The 15,468-nt window shown below is 47.5% G+C and overlaps 2 protein-coding genes across 2 annotated transcripts; both read left to right on the forward strand.

The window, feature by feature from the left end:
* The first annotated feature begins 1,371 nt into the window (after positions 1-1,371).
* Positions 1,372-6,961, forward strand: RPL23 (ribosomal protein L23). Its single transcript, XM_080680123.1, has 5 exons — positions 1,372-1,470; positions 2,058-2,141; positions 2,440-2,568; positions 6,588-6,701; positions 6,827-6,961. The coding sequence occupies exons 1-5, from the start codon at positions 1,458-1,460 to the stop codon at positions 6,907-6,909; spliced, it is 423 nt and encodes a 140-aa protein (XP_080536249.1). The 5' UTR covers positions 1,372-1,457; the 3' UTR covers positions 6,910-6,961.
* Positions 6,962-9,971: 3,010 nt separating this feature from the next.
* SPMAP1 (sperm microtubule associated protein 1) lies at positions 9,972-13,992 on the forward strand (the record flags this gene model as incomplete). Its single annotated transcript, XM_080679641.1, has 3 exons — positions 9,972-10,178; positions 12,042-12,141; positions 13,835-13,992. 3 exons carry the CDS (start codon positions 9,972-9,974, stop codon positions 13,990-13,992), a joined length of 465 nt encoding a protein of 154 aa, XP_080535767.1.
* Positions 13,993-15,468: the final 1,476 nt, after the last annotated feature.

Below are 15,468 nucleotides of genomic sequence, written 5' to 3' on the forward strand. Positions count from 1 at the left end.
GACCACTGGTGGTCCCGTGAGGTCTGAAAGGTTGGCGACCGCTGCTCTAGACTGCTCCTCCCTGGACATGGGTATTCTTTTTTTTTAATATATTTTATTGATTGCTTACAGAGAGGAAGGAAGAGGGATAGAGAGTTAGAAACATCGATGGGAGAGAAACATCGATCAGCTGCCTCCCACTGGGGATGTGCCCACAACCAAGGTACATGCCCTTGACCAGAATCAAACCTGGGACCCTTCAGTCCGCAGGCCGACGCTCTATCCACTAAGCCAAACCAGCCAGGGCTGGACATGGGTATTCTTATCTTAAAGTCTTTGCTCTAAATGTCAACTCCTTCTGTGAAGCCCACACTAACCATTCTATTTTAAATTGCAATCTGCCCCTCCTCCCACTTCCTGATGTCTCTTACCTTGTTCTGCTTTTATTTTTTTCATACTACTTAACATCATCTAACATACTACACGTTGCAATTATTGTATCTACTAGAGGCCCAGTGCAGGAAATGCATGGGTAGGGTCCCTAGGCCTGACCGGTGAGCAGGGCCGATCAGGGCCTACCCGCTGCCGGCTGGGCCTTCCTTCCCCAGCTGCTGGCTGCCAGCCAGAGCCTTCCTTTCTTTTGCGCCGCACCCTGGTGGTCAGCGCATGTCATAGCAAGCGATTGAACCCCAGTCTCTCGGTCAAACTCCCAAGGGGACACTTCGCATATAAGCCTTTTATATATATATAGAAGATAGGTTGTTCAGTGTCTAATATCCACCTTCACCACCACCCAGCAGTGAGCTCCATAAGGGCAAGAATGTTGATCTGTTTTGTCCTCTGATGTAGTCTAGTGTATGCCCAGGACAGTATCTGGCATAAAGTGGGCACTCAGTGAATATTTAAGTGAATGTAGTATTGACAGAAAGAAACCAGGAGAATGGAGGAGGCTGAAGCTGTGAAAGGGGTAATTAATAAAGCAGGATATCTAATACAGATGGGTATGGGGCCAGGCACACATATATTTGTAATTATCTGTAGTGCTAGAACGGCACTTCTCAATTATATCACATCCTAATGAAACCATGTAGTGTTTTCCCCTAGCCCTCTCAAACCGATCTTTGGGGGCCCCTACACAGCACAGATGTTTTAACCATTTCAGAACGTAGTATCCAGCGAGGTCCCTGGCACTAAGTGCTAAAAAAAGGGATGTTGGGTAAATTAACAAACCAACATTTCTGTGTTCACAACTACTTTCGAACTCTTCAAGGGAAGACTCTAGGTTTCATTCGCTTCCGCAGCCCTCAAACCCGTAACCGCCCACTTCCAGGGTCTATTACGTAATAATACGTCGCGCTGGCGGGGAGGGGCGGGCTGAGCAAACTCCGGATCACGTGACGATCGTGGGCGGGGCGTAAAGGTTCATATCCCAGCATCCTTTGTAAGCACTTCCTTTCCATCCCTTTCCGGCGTCCAAGATGTCGAAGAGAGGTGAGGTTTTGGCTCTGGGTGATCCTTCTCCATCTGCTGCGTGGTGGCTGCTGGCCTCGCCGGGAGCGGCGGCCATGGGCAGCTGGGGCGCTTTGCTCTCGTCCGAGCCTGAGAGGGTGAGGAGGGGCCCCGCGAGAGTACTGGCTGGGCCCCCGAAAGTGGCGGTCGGGGGGCCTGGAGAGTTGAGCTGCGGGATTCGGACATAATGCCAGACCGCACCCCGCGTGATCGCTGCGCGCCCGGCGCTACGGGAATGGGGTTGAATCCGGGTTGACTTAGGCCCGAGAGTGGGGGACTTTCGCGGTCCCCCGCCTTACAGGGAGAACTCCGTGGTGCAAACGTCGGAGCGAGAATTGAGTCGTACAGGCCCCTTAATCTCAACGTAAAGGTGGTTGTAATGAGGAGTTGGCTATTTGCCCTGAGAACTGGTTGGCACATGGGGAAGGGAGTGAGTGGAGCCCTAGAGAGAGCGAGTCTGTAGTGTACAGTTTCCAAAACATGCGCATGAATTTAAAGCCTGAGAATGTGGAGGGAACTCCGAACCATGACCGGACAGTGAGCGCTCTCCTGTTTTCTCTTACCCACAGGACGTGGTGGGTCCTCCGGGGCGAAATTCCGGATTTCCCTGGGTCTTCCGGTAGGAGCCGTGATCAACTGTGCTGACAACACAGGTGAGACCTGCGGCTGCACCCCGCTCACCCACCCCTTTTAAAAGCACTCGTTGGGCCTTTTGCTAATGACCCACTGAGCCGTCAAGAAAGGGCAAAGTAAAAACACCGCTTTTGGGTGAAGCAGCAGCATGTGGTGTTGTTTTGCTTCAATCGGTGGTGTGACAAGGGGCTCAGCCTTGGGGCGGGGGTGAGTGTGACTGGGGAGAGAGGCTTTGGGGGTGTTGGGGAAATGTTACAACTTCAGAGCTGCCGGATAGACCCTCAGAAAAACATCACTTCTGCTTACATTCGTTTCTAGGAGCCAAAAATCTGTACATTATTTCTGTGAAGGGCATCAAGGGACGACTGAACAGACTTCCTGCTGCTGGTGTGGGTGACATGGTGATGGCCACAGTAAAAAAAGGCAAACCAGAGCTCAGAAAGAAGGGTGAGTCCAGTAACTGCGCCCTCATTGCTTATTGGACAGCTGGAGACTTCTCTCTTTATTGAGTAATTTTACCATTCTCCAGGCCTCTTAAAGCTTGATTTCCTTTGAGAGGCAATGTGAGATCAATATGCTAAGTTCTTCATTGACTTCCCATGTAAACTAGGGGCTCCAACCCCCAAATATTTACTCTGCCATTTCCCCAGCAAGTTCAGCTGGTAATTATAGGCCACCTCACATACCTACACACATGGAAACAAAAGCCCTGAGTGTGTGACATGTAGGGTTGTCTCTTATACTGAAGGTATTTAGTTCATTGCTGATTCCCTTGGCTACAGGTGAATATGGTGGTACGTAGTAAGTAAATATTTTTGATGGCTGGTTTAGAGCTCACCCAGGTGAGATCACACCCTTAGGACTTGATGTGTCCTCAGGCAGGTTTCCTGGAACTACTGATTTGAAAGGGGATGGTGATACTTGCTCCAGTGGGTACAGTCAGGCAATGTGCTAAGTATGTAGAGCATCGGGCCTGTTACCTAGTACTTGGTAGGTACGAGTATCACATGGTATTTCTCATTCTTTGAGACAGGTTCTTTTTTTATTTTGTGTGTGTGTGTGTGTGTGTGTGTAAAAAGGCTTTTAATATTAAAAATGGCTAAGCTTCCAAAAGTTCTTTTTTTTTTTTTTTAAATATATTTTATTGATATTTCACAGAGAGGAAGGGAGAGGGATAGAGAGCTAGAAACATCGATGAGAGAGAAACATCGATCAGCTGCCTCCTGCACACCTCCCACTGGGGATGTGCCCGCAACCAAGGCACATGCCCTTGACTGGAATCTTTCAGTCCACAGGCCGACGCTCCATCACTGAGCCAAACCGGTTTCGGCCAAAAGTTCTTAAATAGGCTTTCAGAGGAGCAAATGGTCAGGAGGCCAGTGAGCAAGGAGAGAGCCTGGTGCCAGGCGGATGGGGGAGCAGCAGAGTCCCCGCCCCCTGGCCTCCTGCCAGCCATAAATAACCCGGCCGCGCTATGTACACAACAAATATGAACACTATACCCATGCCCGGTGCGGGCCCTGGGAGGACTGCCCCCAGGGTGCCCACCACCCAGCCCATCCCACGGTTCCTATGCCTCCTGAGGGCTCCTCAAGGCAGGTTCTTTTTTTTTTTTTTTTTTTTTTAATATATATTTTATTGATTTGTTACAGAGAGGAAGGAAGAGGGATAGTTAGTTAGAAACATCGATGAGAGAGAAACATCGATCAGCTGCCTCTTGCACACCTCCTACTGGGGATGTGCCCGCAACCAAGGTACATGCCCTTGACTGGAATCGAACCTGGGACCCTTCAGTCCGCAGGCCGATGCTCTATCCACTGAGCCAAACCGGTTAGGGCAAGGCAGGTTCTTTTTTTAGATGAGATGAAAAGATAGACGTGGTTGTTTCTAAATCTCCTCTGAGAGAAACTAAAACGGAGCTGCTTGGTGCTTAATGGTGGGCTATTTCCCAGAAGTTTTCCTGCTAGGTGTATGAATTAAAGGGGGTGGTCTCAGAGCACTTAGGACTTGTGATGTCCTGTCTGGCTTTACTGCTTGTAATACTTGGTGCGCTTTCACGGTTCAGCTCCTGATTTTTTTTTTTCTTGTGTGTGTCTGCTTAGTGTGCCTCTGCCATGGGGTGCCTTGCTTTTCCTGAGAAGTCCTAGCCATCTCTTACAAATATGACAGGTCCAGGGACATGTCCCAGTTACTCCTTGTAGGCCTGCATATGCCCGTCCCCACTCCCGTTTTTAGCTTTTTGGTCAGAAGTGTTACTTGGTTCACTTTTAATGTCCTTTTGAGGGCTCATTAGGCAAGGGGTAAGTAGTAGCATTGTGGCTACGCATTGATTAATCAGTGTGTAGATTGGGGTGGTATGCACCTGGACAGGCTTCCCTTTTAGAACACTTGCTGGGTCTGATGTGTGGCCTGGGGGGCTGTCAGGGAAGGGCAGAGCAATTGGCCATGGCTGTGGGTGAGATGGCAGCAGGCTGTGCTGTGGCTCTCCATCAGTATTGGGACAGACCAGAGAACACTGCATGGTTCCAAAAATAGTTGTGCATTTTCAACTCTGTTAATGTCTTCTTTGGCCCTTATTTCTGCTAACCAAATACTTCTCCTCACCTTAGACTTAGCATGTAATGCAGAAATGTGGAGGGGGCAGGACTGGAAGTCCAAGATCCTGGATTAGATCTGTAGGTTCATCTGTGATAATGTAAATGGTTTATAAGTAGATGAGGGTCCAACAGGTGGTGCTCAGTAAGTACTATTTGCCTGTCACTTTGTGTGTTCTTGTTAAGAACAAGAGGCTGTCTATGTCCATAGAACTTGACCCAAGGATTGTCAGGCTCCCTGACCGTGTGTGTGTGTGTGTGTGTGTGTGTGTGTGTGTGTGTGTGTGTGTGTCTGTCTGTCTGTCTCTGTGTCTTCATTGATTTCAGAGAGGAAGGGAGAGATACAAACATCAATGATGAGTGATAATCATTGATCGGTTGCCTCCTGCATGCTCCCTACTGGGGATCCAGCCTGCAACCTGGGCCCTTGGTGGGAATCGAACCTGAGACCTTTCTGTCCGCAGGCTGATGCTCTATCCATTGAACCAAACTGGCTAGGGCGCCTTATTACATTTAAATAACTGGAATATCTTGGGAGTGACAAGGAATGCCAATGCAAATTGAATCCAGCATGCAAAAACAGAGTCTGATAAAATAACAAAAATGTGTGGTACTGCCCTAACTGATTTGGCTCAGTGGATAGAGCGTCGGCCTGCGGACTGAAAGGTCCCAAGTTCGATTCCAGTAAAGGGCATGTACCTTGGTTGCGGGCACATCCCCAGTAGGAGGTGTGCAAGAGGCAGCTGATCGATGTTTCTCTCCCATCGATGTTTCTGACTCTCTATCCCTCTCCCTTCCTCTCTGTAAAAAATCAATAAAATATATTTTTTTAAAAAAAAAATGTGTGGTACTTTTGCTGACAAAAAAGAAAAAAGCACAAACTGGAACAGACAGCAGTGACTGCAAATAAAAGGCCTGGTCAGGGAAAAGCAAATTCAGCTAATACCCAAGGAAATGCAACATCAAGTTCTCACTCGGGTGGGTCCCTGATTACCCTCCAAACTATATTTCATTCCTTAATAATTTAGCAGAAGAGACTAATGAGATGTTATCTATGCTGTTTAATTGGTTCCCTGGTTTCAAGGAAGTATGTTTGGTGCCTGAGAGGCATGGCATTGCATTTGTTGAATTTGGAAACAGGCTGGTGCTTCCAAGGATGCTTTACAAGGATTTAATTAAGATCATGCTGTCCTGTGCCACGAAGAGCGCCTATGCTGAGAAATAACATTTGGGGTAGTTGTCTTTCAAGGATTTGGTGTAATATTTATAGTGTTGTTGTTTTTTATACCATTTGGTCAGGGCATTTTAATAGTTGGGGGGTGGGTTAGTGATAATGAACTTTTTGTGCGGGTTTTTAAAAAAATTACCTAGACTTTCTCTAGCCTTAGTGAACTATGAAATATGAAGGCCTCATTTTTGTGCAATAAACTTACGAGTTTGTATTTGGAAAACCTAAGGCAGTGGTCGGCAAACTGCGGCTCTGTTGACTAATGAGTTTGCCGACCACTAGCCTAAGGTATGGGACGTACTTAATTCCAACAAATTCTTGGAAGCAGTAATTTTTAGATCAAGGTTTGATAGGTACTGGTTGGAATAGTGCCTAATGAATTAACAGTTTGGCCTCTCCGCATACTCAGTCTGGAGTGTGGGGAGGGGGCAGGTTACTCCCTCTTCTATGATACTAGGATCTTGACAGTATCCACCCATTGAGTGAAATGGGGGAAAGTATAGGAAGTGTTTAGCAAGTTTCCTGCATACATCTGTCCAAATGGGAGATGTTGGGGAACTAGACGATGTGTAAACTGCTTTCTTATGTTGGCACTGGGACCTGACCTGACAGATTAATAACTGCTGTCCTTTTTTCCTCCTTAGTACATCCAGCAGTGGTAATTAGACAACGAAAGTCATACCGGAGAAAAGATGGCGTGTTTCTTTATTTTGAGGATAATGCGGGGGTCATAGTAAATAATAAAGGGGAAATGAAAGGTAAGAAAGGATCCACATTGTTCCTTAGATCTTTGATATTGGGTGATTTAATTCTTGGGTCTAGGAGTACAGGCAAAGGAGGGACCCTCTGATCTTAATCTGTCTGACACCTTTCTTTTATGCAGGTTCTGCCATCACAGGACCCGTTGCAAAGGAGTGTGCAGATTTGTGGCCCAGGATTGCATCCAATGCTGGCAGCATTGCATGATTCTCTGGTGTATTTGTAAAGGAAAAACCCATTAAAAATTGGTGACATGAAATGCTTGTCTTCTGTTCATTTCTACATGTCGCTCTTACTGACACAATGCAACTCTCCCCTCCTTTGTAAAACAGAAACTACTCCGCAAACTTTCTGTGGATGTATGTTAAAAAAAAAAAAGATAAACAGTCTTTGCACTGTGGTGAGTATACAGAACTTTTGGAACATCCCAATTTCTGCTATAACACTAGATAATTGGTTTTGGAGTCCGTAAATAAGTGGCAGGTACTGCTTGATGACAGGATACCCCAGAAAACTGGTGTGCAGTGAGAAAGATATTCAAGACTATAGGCCTGATGGACGAAATTTGTGCAAGAGTAGTCCTTCCTCCCCCTGGCTGCTGGTACCAGCTTCCTTCTGGCACCCAGGACCTGGGCTCCCCTCGTATCCCCGGCTTAGACCAAAGTCTGATCTAATTAGCATATTGTGCTTTTATTATTATAGAAGATAGGTAGAGTGGCCGCTCAGATCCTAGACATGCTTATGGAGCCCAAGGAGTGATGTCAGTAGGAGCCATGTACACATTTATGCACACTTGCATTTACAGGTTTTCTTTGAGATTTGCGTGTAAACCAGTATATTTGTAAAACCTAACACAGTAAATTGGCTCTTGTGGTAGATGATGAAATTAATACCTGCAGCGGTTTTTGCCATAATTTTTTTTTAAACATCTTTATTGATATCAGGGAGAAATATCAATGATGGAAGAGAATCATTGATCAGCTGCCTCCTGCACACCCCATACTGGGGATCAAGCCCACAACCCAGGCATGTGCCCTTGACTGGAATCAAACCCAGGACCTCTCAGTCTGCAGGCTGACGCTCTATCCACTGAGTCATACCAGCTAGAGCTGCCATAATGTTTTTACAGGATGGCCATATATATGCCAAACTCTGGTTTGAGAATAAAAGGAGAGGATATAATTGTGCCAGCACAATAAGGCATAAATCCTGGCAAGTTGTGCCTGAAGGTATTGACTTAATGTAGCTTTTCCTTCCAAACCGTGAATTAGGTGACATTTAGGGTATGGGGAAAGAACACTTAGCTGGTTTGGATCAATAATGCAGCCTCATATATCTAGTATATGAAGACTCTCCCCTAAATGTTACCTGTAAGTTGGGTATAATGTAAGGCTGAAGCTTGAGTACGTGAAGACCCTGCCCAGCTCAGGCATTTGGTGAGATGTCTACCTGTTGTCCAAGATGAGGAATGGAATGTACCAGGACTAGAGAGCAGTGATTCTCAACTGGAGGAATTTTTTTTTAATGTGGCCAGGCCATCTCCCCGACCAATTAAGTGAGACTGGAGGTAGGACTAGATAGCACCAGTACTTCTAAGCTGCCCAGATTTCCAAGGTGTAGCCAAGACTAAGATCCAGTGCTCTGTTTAGACTGAGCCTTGGTTTTAGGAATATCAAAGTCTCTAAAACAGACTTTCTGCTACTGCATTCGCCAGCCTGGTGAACTTCAAATCTGTGACAAGAAGCCCTCAGGTCCTTTATTGAAAAAAATCCTGCTGCCCTAGCCGGTTTGGCTCAGTGGATAGAGCGTTGGCCTGCAGACTGAAGGGTCCCAGGTTCCATTCCAGTCAAGGGCATGTACCTTGGTTGTGGGCACATCCCCAGGAGGGAGTGTGCAGGAGGCAGCTGATCAATGTTTCTCTCTCATCGATGTTTCTAACTCTCTATCCCTCTCCCTTCCTCTCTGTAAAAATCAATAAGATATATTTTTTTAAAATAAATAAAAATAAAAAAGGAAAGAAAAAGAATCCTGCTGCAGGCATGGCTCAGTGGTTGAGTGTCGACCTATGAACCAGGAGGTCACGGTTCAAATCGTGGTCAGGGCACGCCCAGATTATGGGCTTGATCCCCAGTGTGGGTGTGCAGGAGGTAGCCAATCAATGACTTTCATCATTGATGCTTCCATCTCTCCCTCTCTGAAACCAATAAAAATATATTTTAAAATGTTAATAGTGAATAAATCCCTCCTTGAGCCTGTAAAAGGATGAATAGCACCTCAAAGCTGGTGTGAGCACTCTGTATAGTGTGCTTTGATATATAAAGCATCTTTTTTCTTTTTTTTAAAATTTATTGATTTTTTTTTATAGAGAGGAAGGGAGAGGGATAGAGAGTTAGAAACATCGATGAGAGAGAAACATCAATCAGCTGCCTCCTGCACACTCCCCACTGGGTATGTGCCCGCAACCAAGGTACATGCCCTTGACCGGAATCAAACCTGGGACCCTTCAGTCCGCAGGCCGACGCTCTATCCACTGAGCCAAACCAGCCAGGGCTATAAAGCATCTTTACAAGGATTTGATCAAGGGGAAAATTTGGGAAGTAAAAAGTACTTGAAGCCATACTAAAGAAAATCATTGTTCACGTTTTGCTGTATCCTATCATATACATTAAGTTCTCCAGAGAAAAAGTATGGCAATATGTCAACCTGTTTTTTCAGTGGGGTTAACAGGAAGAGAAATACTGATGAAAAGAATTGGGTGGGGAGGGAGGAAGTGCACTTAACTGGAAGTCAGGAGACGGAATTCTGGTTCTGGATCCACCAGTAAATGGATTTAGGGAATGTCACCACGTTTCTGAGCTTCAACTTCCAGTTCTGTAAAATGAGAGTAGGAAGTAGATGCTATCTGAGCTCTCTGATCCATCTGGGCACAAGATTTTCAACAGAACTGAGTTGGGAAAATGCATATAATAAGGTGGGAACAGAGAACCTTGCTCTTAAGGGAAAGCGGGAAACGGGGCCAACCGCACTCACAGGCCCACACTCAGTAATCCCTTCTTCTCCCCTTCAATCTCTCGCATGGCCTCCTCCTGCTCATCCCGCTGGGCCCAGCAAGCAGCTTCCCCCACAGCTCTAAGGGCCCACCCGGTTGGATGGGGACAATAGGGTTTATGTCATAAGGGTCCTGAGACCACGTAACAATGCGCTGGGGAGCCCCCTGCCTGGGGCCTCCCACTCCCACTAGGAGGTCCTTGGAGGCTGCGGTGGTTGCGATGGTGCACTTGAGCGAGTATCCTCTGCGGTTGGAGAAGGGCTTTATCTTGGATGGGGTGGCCCTGAGCACCATGGCCCGCAACTATGAGCACTTGAAGCCCAAGCTCTGGTCTGCGATTCCGCCTTACAATGCGCAGCAGGACTACCACGCCCACCGGTACTTCAAGAGCCGTGTGGTTCCGCCCATTTTGCGGAAAACTGGTCAGGTATAGGAACTCCCCAAAGCACCCCACTGTTTGCCTGTAGAGGCTATCTGACGGCGGACTGACTTCCCAAATCCTGGTGTCTCACTCAAGCGCCCTCCCACCAGGGAGGCTCCCCCCGCCCCCCCCCCCCCCCCCCCCCGCACACACACACCTCAGTTTTCTTCATGAACACACGGACCTGGCCCAGGTTCTATCCCTGAACTTGAGAACGACCTCATTTTGGGTTTCTGCAAGCCCAGGGAACCAGACTCAAAGTCCGCTTCTCCCAAACCCATTTCATTGTCCTTTTCGACGTCATGGAACCTCCCTTTAGGGTGACCTCACACTGCAAATTCTCTAAAAGCATGAAAATCCATGTGACTTCAGTGAACAAGACAAGGAACTGTCTTAGACTCTAGAATAGACCCACTAAGTGCCACGCCTTCTGTTCCGTGATGTCATAGTTACAGTGGGGCTCACTCCAAGGAACCTCGAGCTGAAACCTCCCAACCCTCCTTGGATCTCCCTTCTCCCCAGGCCTTTCCCTGGAGTGGGGCGGAAATCGGGGTTTGCGCCTCCCCAGCAGGCTACTTCTCTGGGGTCAAAGATTCTGAGGTTATTTGCTAATGATTCCATTTTAAAATATATATATATATATATATATACATATATATATGTATATATATATATGTGTATATATATATATATATATATATATATATATATATATATGTTTTTATTGATTTTAGAGAGAGGACGGGAGAGGCATAGAGAGGTAGAAACATCGCTGAGAGAGAAACATTGATCGCCCTACTTGGGGTCGAGCCTGAAATTCCGGACCTATGCCCTGACAGGGAATCGAACCGTGACCACACTCAACTACTGAGCCACACTGATTGGGCTGGTTCCATTCTTTTCACCACTTTTGCCTCCAATTTTGGTGCCTATATGTCACAGTGGTATGACTACGACTTTAATGGGGGTTATTCTGTGAACAAATCTAGGGTGTTGTTGTTTTTTTTATCCCAGGTGTTTGTGTGTGCACGTGCCATGTTCAGTACAAGTATATATGGACACACATCTGTGCATGCCATGTTGGAGTGTGTACTTGCTGTTGACTCATGTAGCTTTTAGGACAGAAGGAGCCAGAGTATGGGGAGGGCTTGGGAAAGAATATGGCATACACACTTTTGAAAATTTCTGTTCCGTTTTGTAAGTAGTTTAATTGTCACAACCACCATTTGTGGTAGGTATTATTTTCATTTAAATGAAGATAAGGTTTAAAAAAAAAGATAAGGTTTACTGAACTTTACTATGCCAGGCCCTTTATTTGAACCATCTCACTTAAATCTCACAGCAACCCTCCTTTTACGGATGGGGACATTGAGGTCCAACACAGCGTAGGTCACACAGCCTGTTAGTGGCAGAGCTGGAATTGGAAACTGTCTGGCAGCAGACACGGAGCCCCTAAGGGCCAAGCTACATAGCCTCTCCCTGAGAGGCAATAGAGATCATAAGTATATTTAATCTTTTTTATTGATTTTTTACAGAGAGGAAGGGAGAGGAATAGCGAGTTAGAAACATAGATGGGAGAGAAACATCAATCAGCTGCCTCTTGCACACCTCCTACTGGGGATGTATCCGCAACCAAGGTACATGCCCTTGACCAGGATCAAACCTGGGACCTTTCAGTCTGCAGGCCAATGCTCTATCCACTGAGCCAAACCAGTTAGGGCAGTATATTTAATCTTTCTGGCCCTCTTACCCTGGCTGTGACCTCTACCCACAAGTCACAGGGGAGCCCGCATTGTGCATGTCTCAGCATGGTGGCTGACAGTCCTTTTGTTCCCTAACTGTCTTCTGTATTCTCTCCCTCACGCTCAGGATCATGGAGGTACAGGAAGGGACGGCTGGATAGTGGATTATTTCCACATCTTCGGGGAAGAACAGAAATACATCAACAGGAGAAACTGGGCAGGGGCAGGCAAGTGGTCCCCCCTAGGAAGAGTGGTGTGCATCCCACAGATCAGAGAGAGAAAGTGGGTTTAGAGAGACCTGGTTGGGGAGAAGAGGGCCAGGGACTGCATCCTCCAGCTTTTCTTATTAGATTAGAGATCCGGTGTACGAAATTCGTGCATTGGGGGGGGGGGGGTCCCTCAGCCCAGCCTGCACCCTCTCCAATCCAGGACCCCTCGGGGGATGTCCCCCTGGGATTGGGCCTAAACCGGCAGTTGGACATCCCTCTCACAATCCGGGACCACTGGCTACTAACGGCTCACCTGCCTGCCAGCCTGATCTCCCCCAACTGCCCTCCCCTGCTAGCCTGATCGCCCCCAACTGCCTTCCCCTGCTGGCCTGATCACCCCCTAAATGCTCTCTCCTGCCGGCCTATTGCCCTCTAACTGCTTGCTCCCCTGCACCGGCCTGATCTCACCTCTAACTGCTTGCTCCCCCTTGCTGGCCTGATCTCATCCCTAACTGCTTGCTCCCCCACCAGCCTGATCGCCCCTAACTGTTTGCTCCCCTGCTGGCCTGATCGCCCCCAACTGCCCTCCCCTGCCAGCCTGATCGCCCCCTAACTGCTTGCTCCCCTGTGCCAGCCTGATCGCCCCCTAAACTGCTTGCTCCCCCCGCCGGCCTGATCTCGCCCCTAACTGCTTGCTCCCCTGTGCCAGCCTGATCGCACCCCTAAACTGCTTGCTCCCCCCGCCGGCCTGATCTCACCCCTAACTGCTTGCTCCCCCTCGGTGGCCTGATCTCACCCCTAATTGCTTGCTCCCCCGCCTGCCTGATCACCCCTAACTGCTTGCCCCCCTGCCAGACTGATCGCCCCTAACCGCCTCTGTCTTGGCCCCCGCCATTGTGGCTTTGTCCGGAAGGAAGTTGGACATCCGGAAGATGTCCAGTCAACCCATTCTAATTAGCATATTACCCTTTTATTAGTATAGATAAGAGCAGAAGCTGTAACAGTACTCCCCATATTTAGTTATTGAGCACCTATGGCATGTCAGGTGCTTTTTACCCTCACACTACCCCCATGTTACAACCTGGGAAACTGGGACTGAGGGAGTTTAAGTGATTTGCTGAGAAGGGCTGAGCTAGGATTGGGATTCCACTTTTCTAACTCTAAAGCCTTTATTCCTCTCATTGCTTCTGGGCAGGCTGTCTCCTGCGTATGTTACAGGCACAGTTAAGCAGCAACAGGAATGGGAGAGTTGAGAGATATTTTTCTGACAGGGTAAACACTCCCCCCACCCCAATCCCACCACCCTTTAGCCACACTCTATAGCCACGTGACCCTTTGTAACATTTGGCCACACTGAGCACATCAATGTTCTCCAGATGGGTCAGAGACAAGGATGGAATTTTCTCAGTTCTAGGAGCAAGGCGAGTTTGGCCAAGCCCAGAAGTTTCTGACCCTCATGTACCATTCATACGCCTCCTGCACGCTATTCCTGCTATTAGGCTGGGTTTCTAGGAAGCCATCTATTTCCTTGACTTCACCAACCCTTGGCTTTTTGGTCAAGAGGCTTGAGACATTTGAGGACTGAGGGTTCCGCTAGACATGGGGAGCACAGCCACTGCAGCTGGGTTGGTTTCCTAATACCAGCCCCGTGGAAGTGGAGAACGCAAGAGGGGGCTGCATGCAAGCTCAGGCCTCTCTCTCCACCCGCCAGGGCATTCCTTCCAGCAGGTGATCGGGCATGAATACTACAATGCTGATGTGAAAATGATCAGGGGGTTCAATGGTCGGTTTGGCTACCGCAGGAACACCCCAGCCCTCCGCCAGTGCCCGTCTGTCTTCGGAGAGGTCACCCGACTCCCTCTCTTCTAACAGCAGCTCTTCCTTTCATACCCCTTGAACTGAATTTCTATGACAGTTGCTTAGATGAACTCCCAATATCATTTTATATAAAAATTGTTTTTATCTGTGCCTCCAAGTGTGCTGTTTCTTCCCCGAGTTGCAGAGGGGGAGGAGGAAACTCGTTTCTCTAGTCTCAGCTTTTCTCCCCAGTGAAGAGGAGGTGAGAGGAGAACGTGCATCTCAGGTTTGTGCCTTTACACTCCATGCCAACCAGTGCCAGCTTGGTGCACGTTATTCTGCCTCAGTTCTCTCTTGCCAATGTGATAAGGAGGAACCACGCTACTTAGCCCTCAACAATTGTCCCCCAGACATCCGCAGGGCTAGGTCAGAGCTGGCTACTGTTTCCATCAAGAATGGAGCAAGCAGGGTGGCCACAGGGGTGGCCAAAAGGATTTCCTGAATTTCCTGAGAGTAATCCCATCCAAAAGAATTGACATTGTCCTTCTCCTTTCCCCTTTCAATTCATCCAGAGGCAGGGCAGGAACAAGGTGAAACCTGGAGTGCTTTTTTAATCCAAGGATTCTGACACTTTCCCTACAAACAGATGTCAGTTCCCCTTCCAGCTACTTTCCAGGCCATTTTTTTCATGTGCTTCAGCCCAGTTTATTGGTGGCCAGGGGACAAGCCAAAGCGGATGATGGATACAAAAGAAGGTGGGGCTTTAGAACACAAAGCTTGCCAGTACTCTGGTGTGGGTGGAACCTAATTATTTTGAGTCACCACAAGTGGACAAGGAGGACAAATAAAATAGGTCCAGGGGGTATAGCTCAGGGGTTAGAGCATTTGACTGCAGATCAAGAGGTCCCTGGTTCAAGTCCGGGTGCCCCCTTCCCATTGTTTTTTCACTTCCATTATAAGTACTATAAATACTCCTCAACTCCCAGCTACAAAGTTATTAGAGAAGACAATGAACTCTCATGTCCCGAAATACTGGTAGTTCCTCTACATTCCAAATGACTAGTGAGGAGAGACCGGTGGAACATCAGTTGGGATTCTTTTTATTTAAATTTAATAAATATTTATTGTTCAGATTATTACAATTGTTCCTCTTTTTCTCCCTCCTAGCTCCCCTCCACCCGGTTCCCATCCCACCCTCTGCCCTTACCTCCCTCCCACTGTCCTCATCCATAGGTGTACGATTTTTGTCCAGTCTCTTCCCGCACACCCCACACCCCTTTCCCCCCAAGAATTGTCAGTCCACTCCCTTTCTATGCCCCTGATTCTATTATATTCACCAGTTTATTCTGTTCATCAGATTTTTTATTCACTTGATCTTTAGATTCACTTGTTGATATGTATTTGTTGTTGATAATTTTTATCTTTACGTTTTCTTCTTCTTCCTCTTCTTAAAGAATACCTTTCAGCATTTCTTTTTTTTTTAATATATTTTATTGATATTTTACAGAGAGGAAGGGAGAGGGATAGAGAGCCAGAAACATCGATGAG

This window comes from Plecotus auritus (assembly GCF_963455305.1).
Source record: "Plecotus auritus genome assembly, chromosome: 7".
Lineage (NCBI taxonomy): Eukaryota > Metazoa > Chordata > Mammalia > Chiroptera > Vespertilionidae > Plecotus > Plecotus auritus.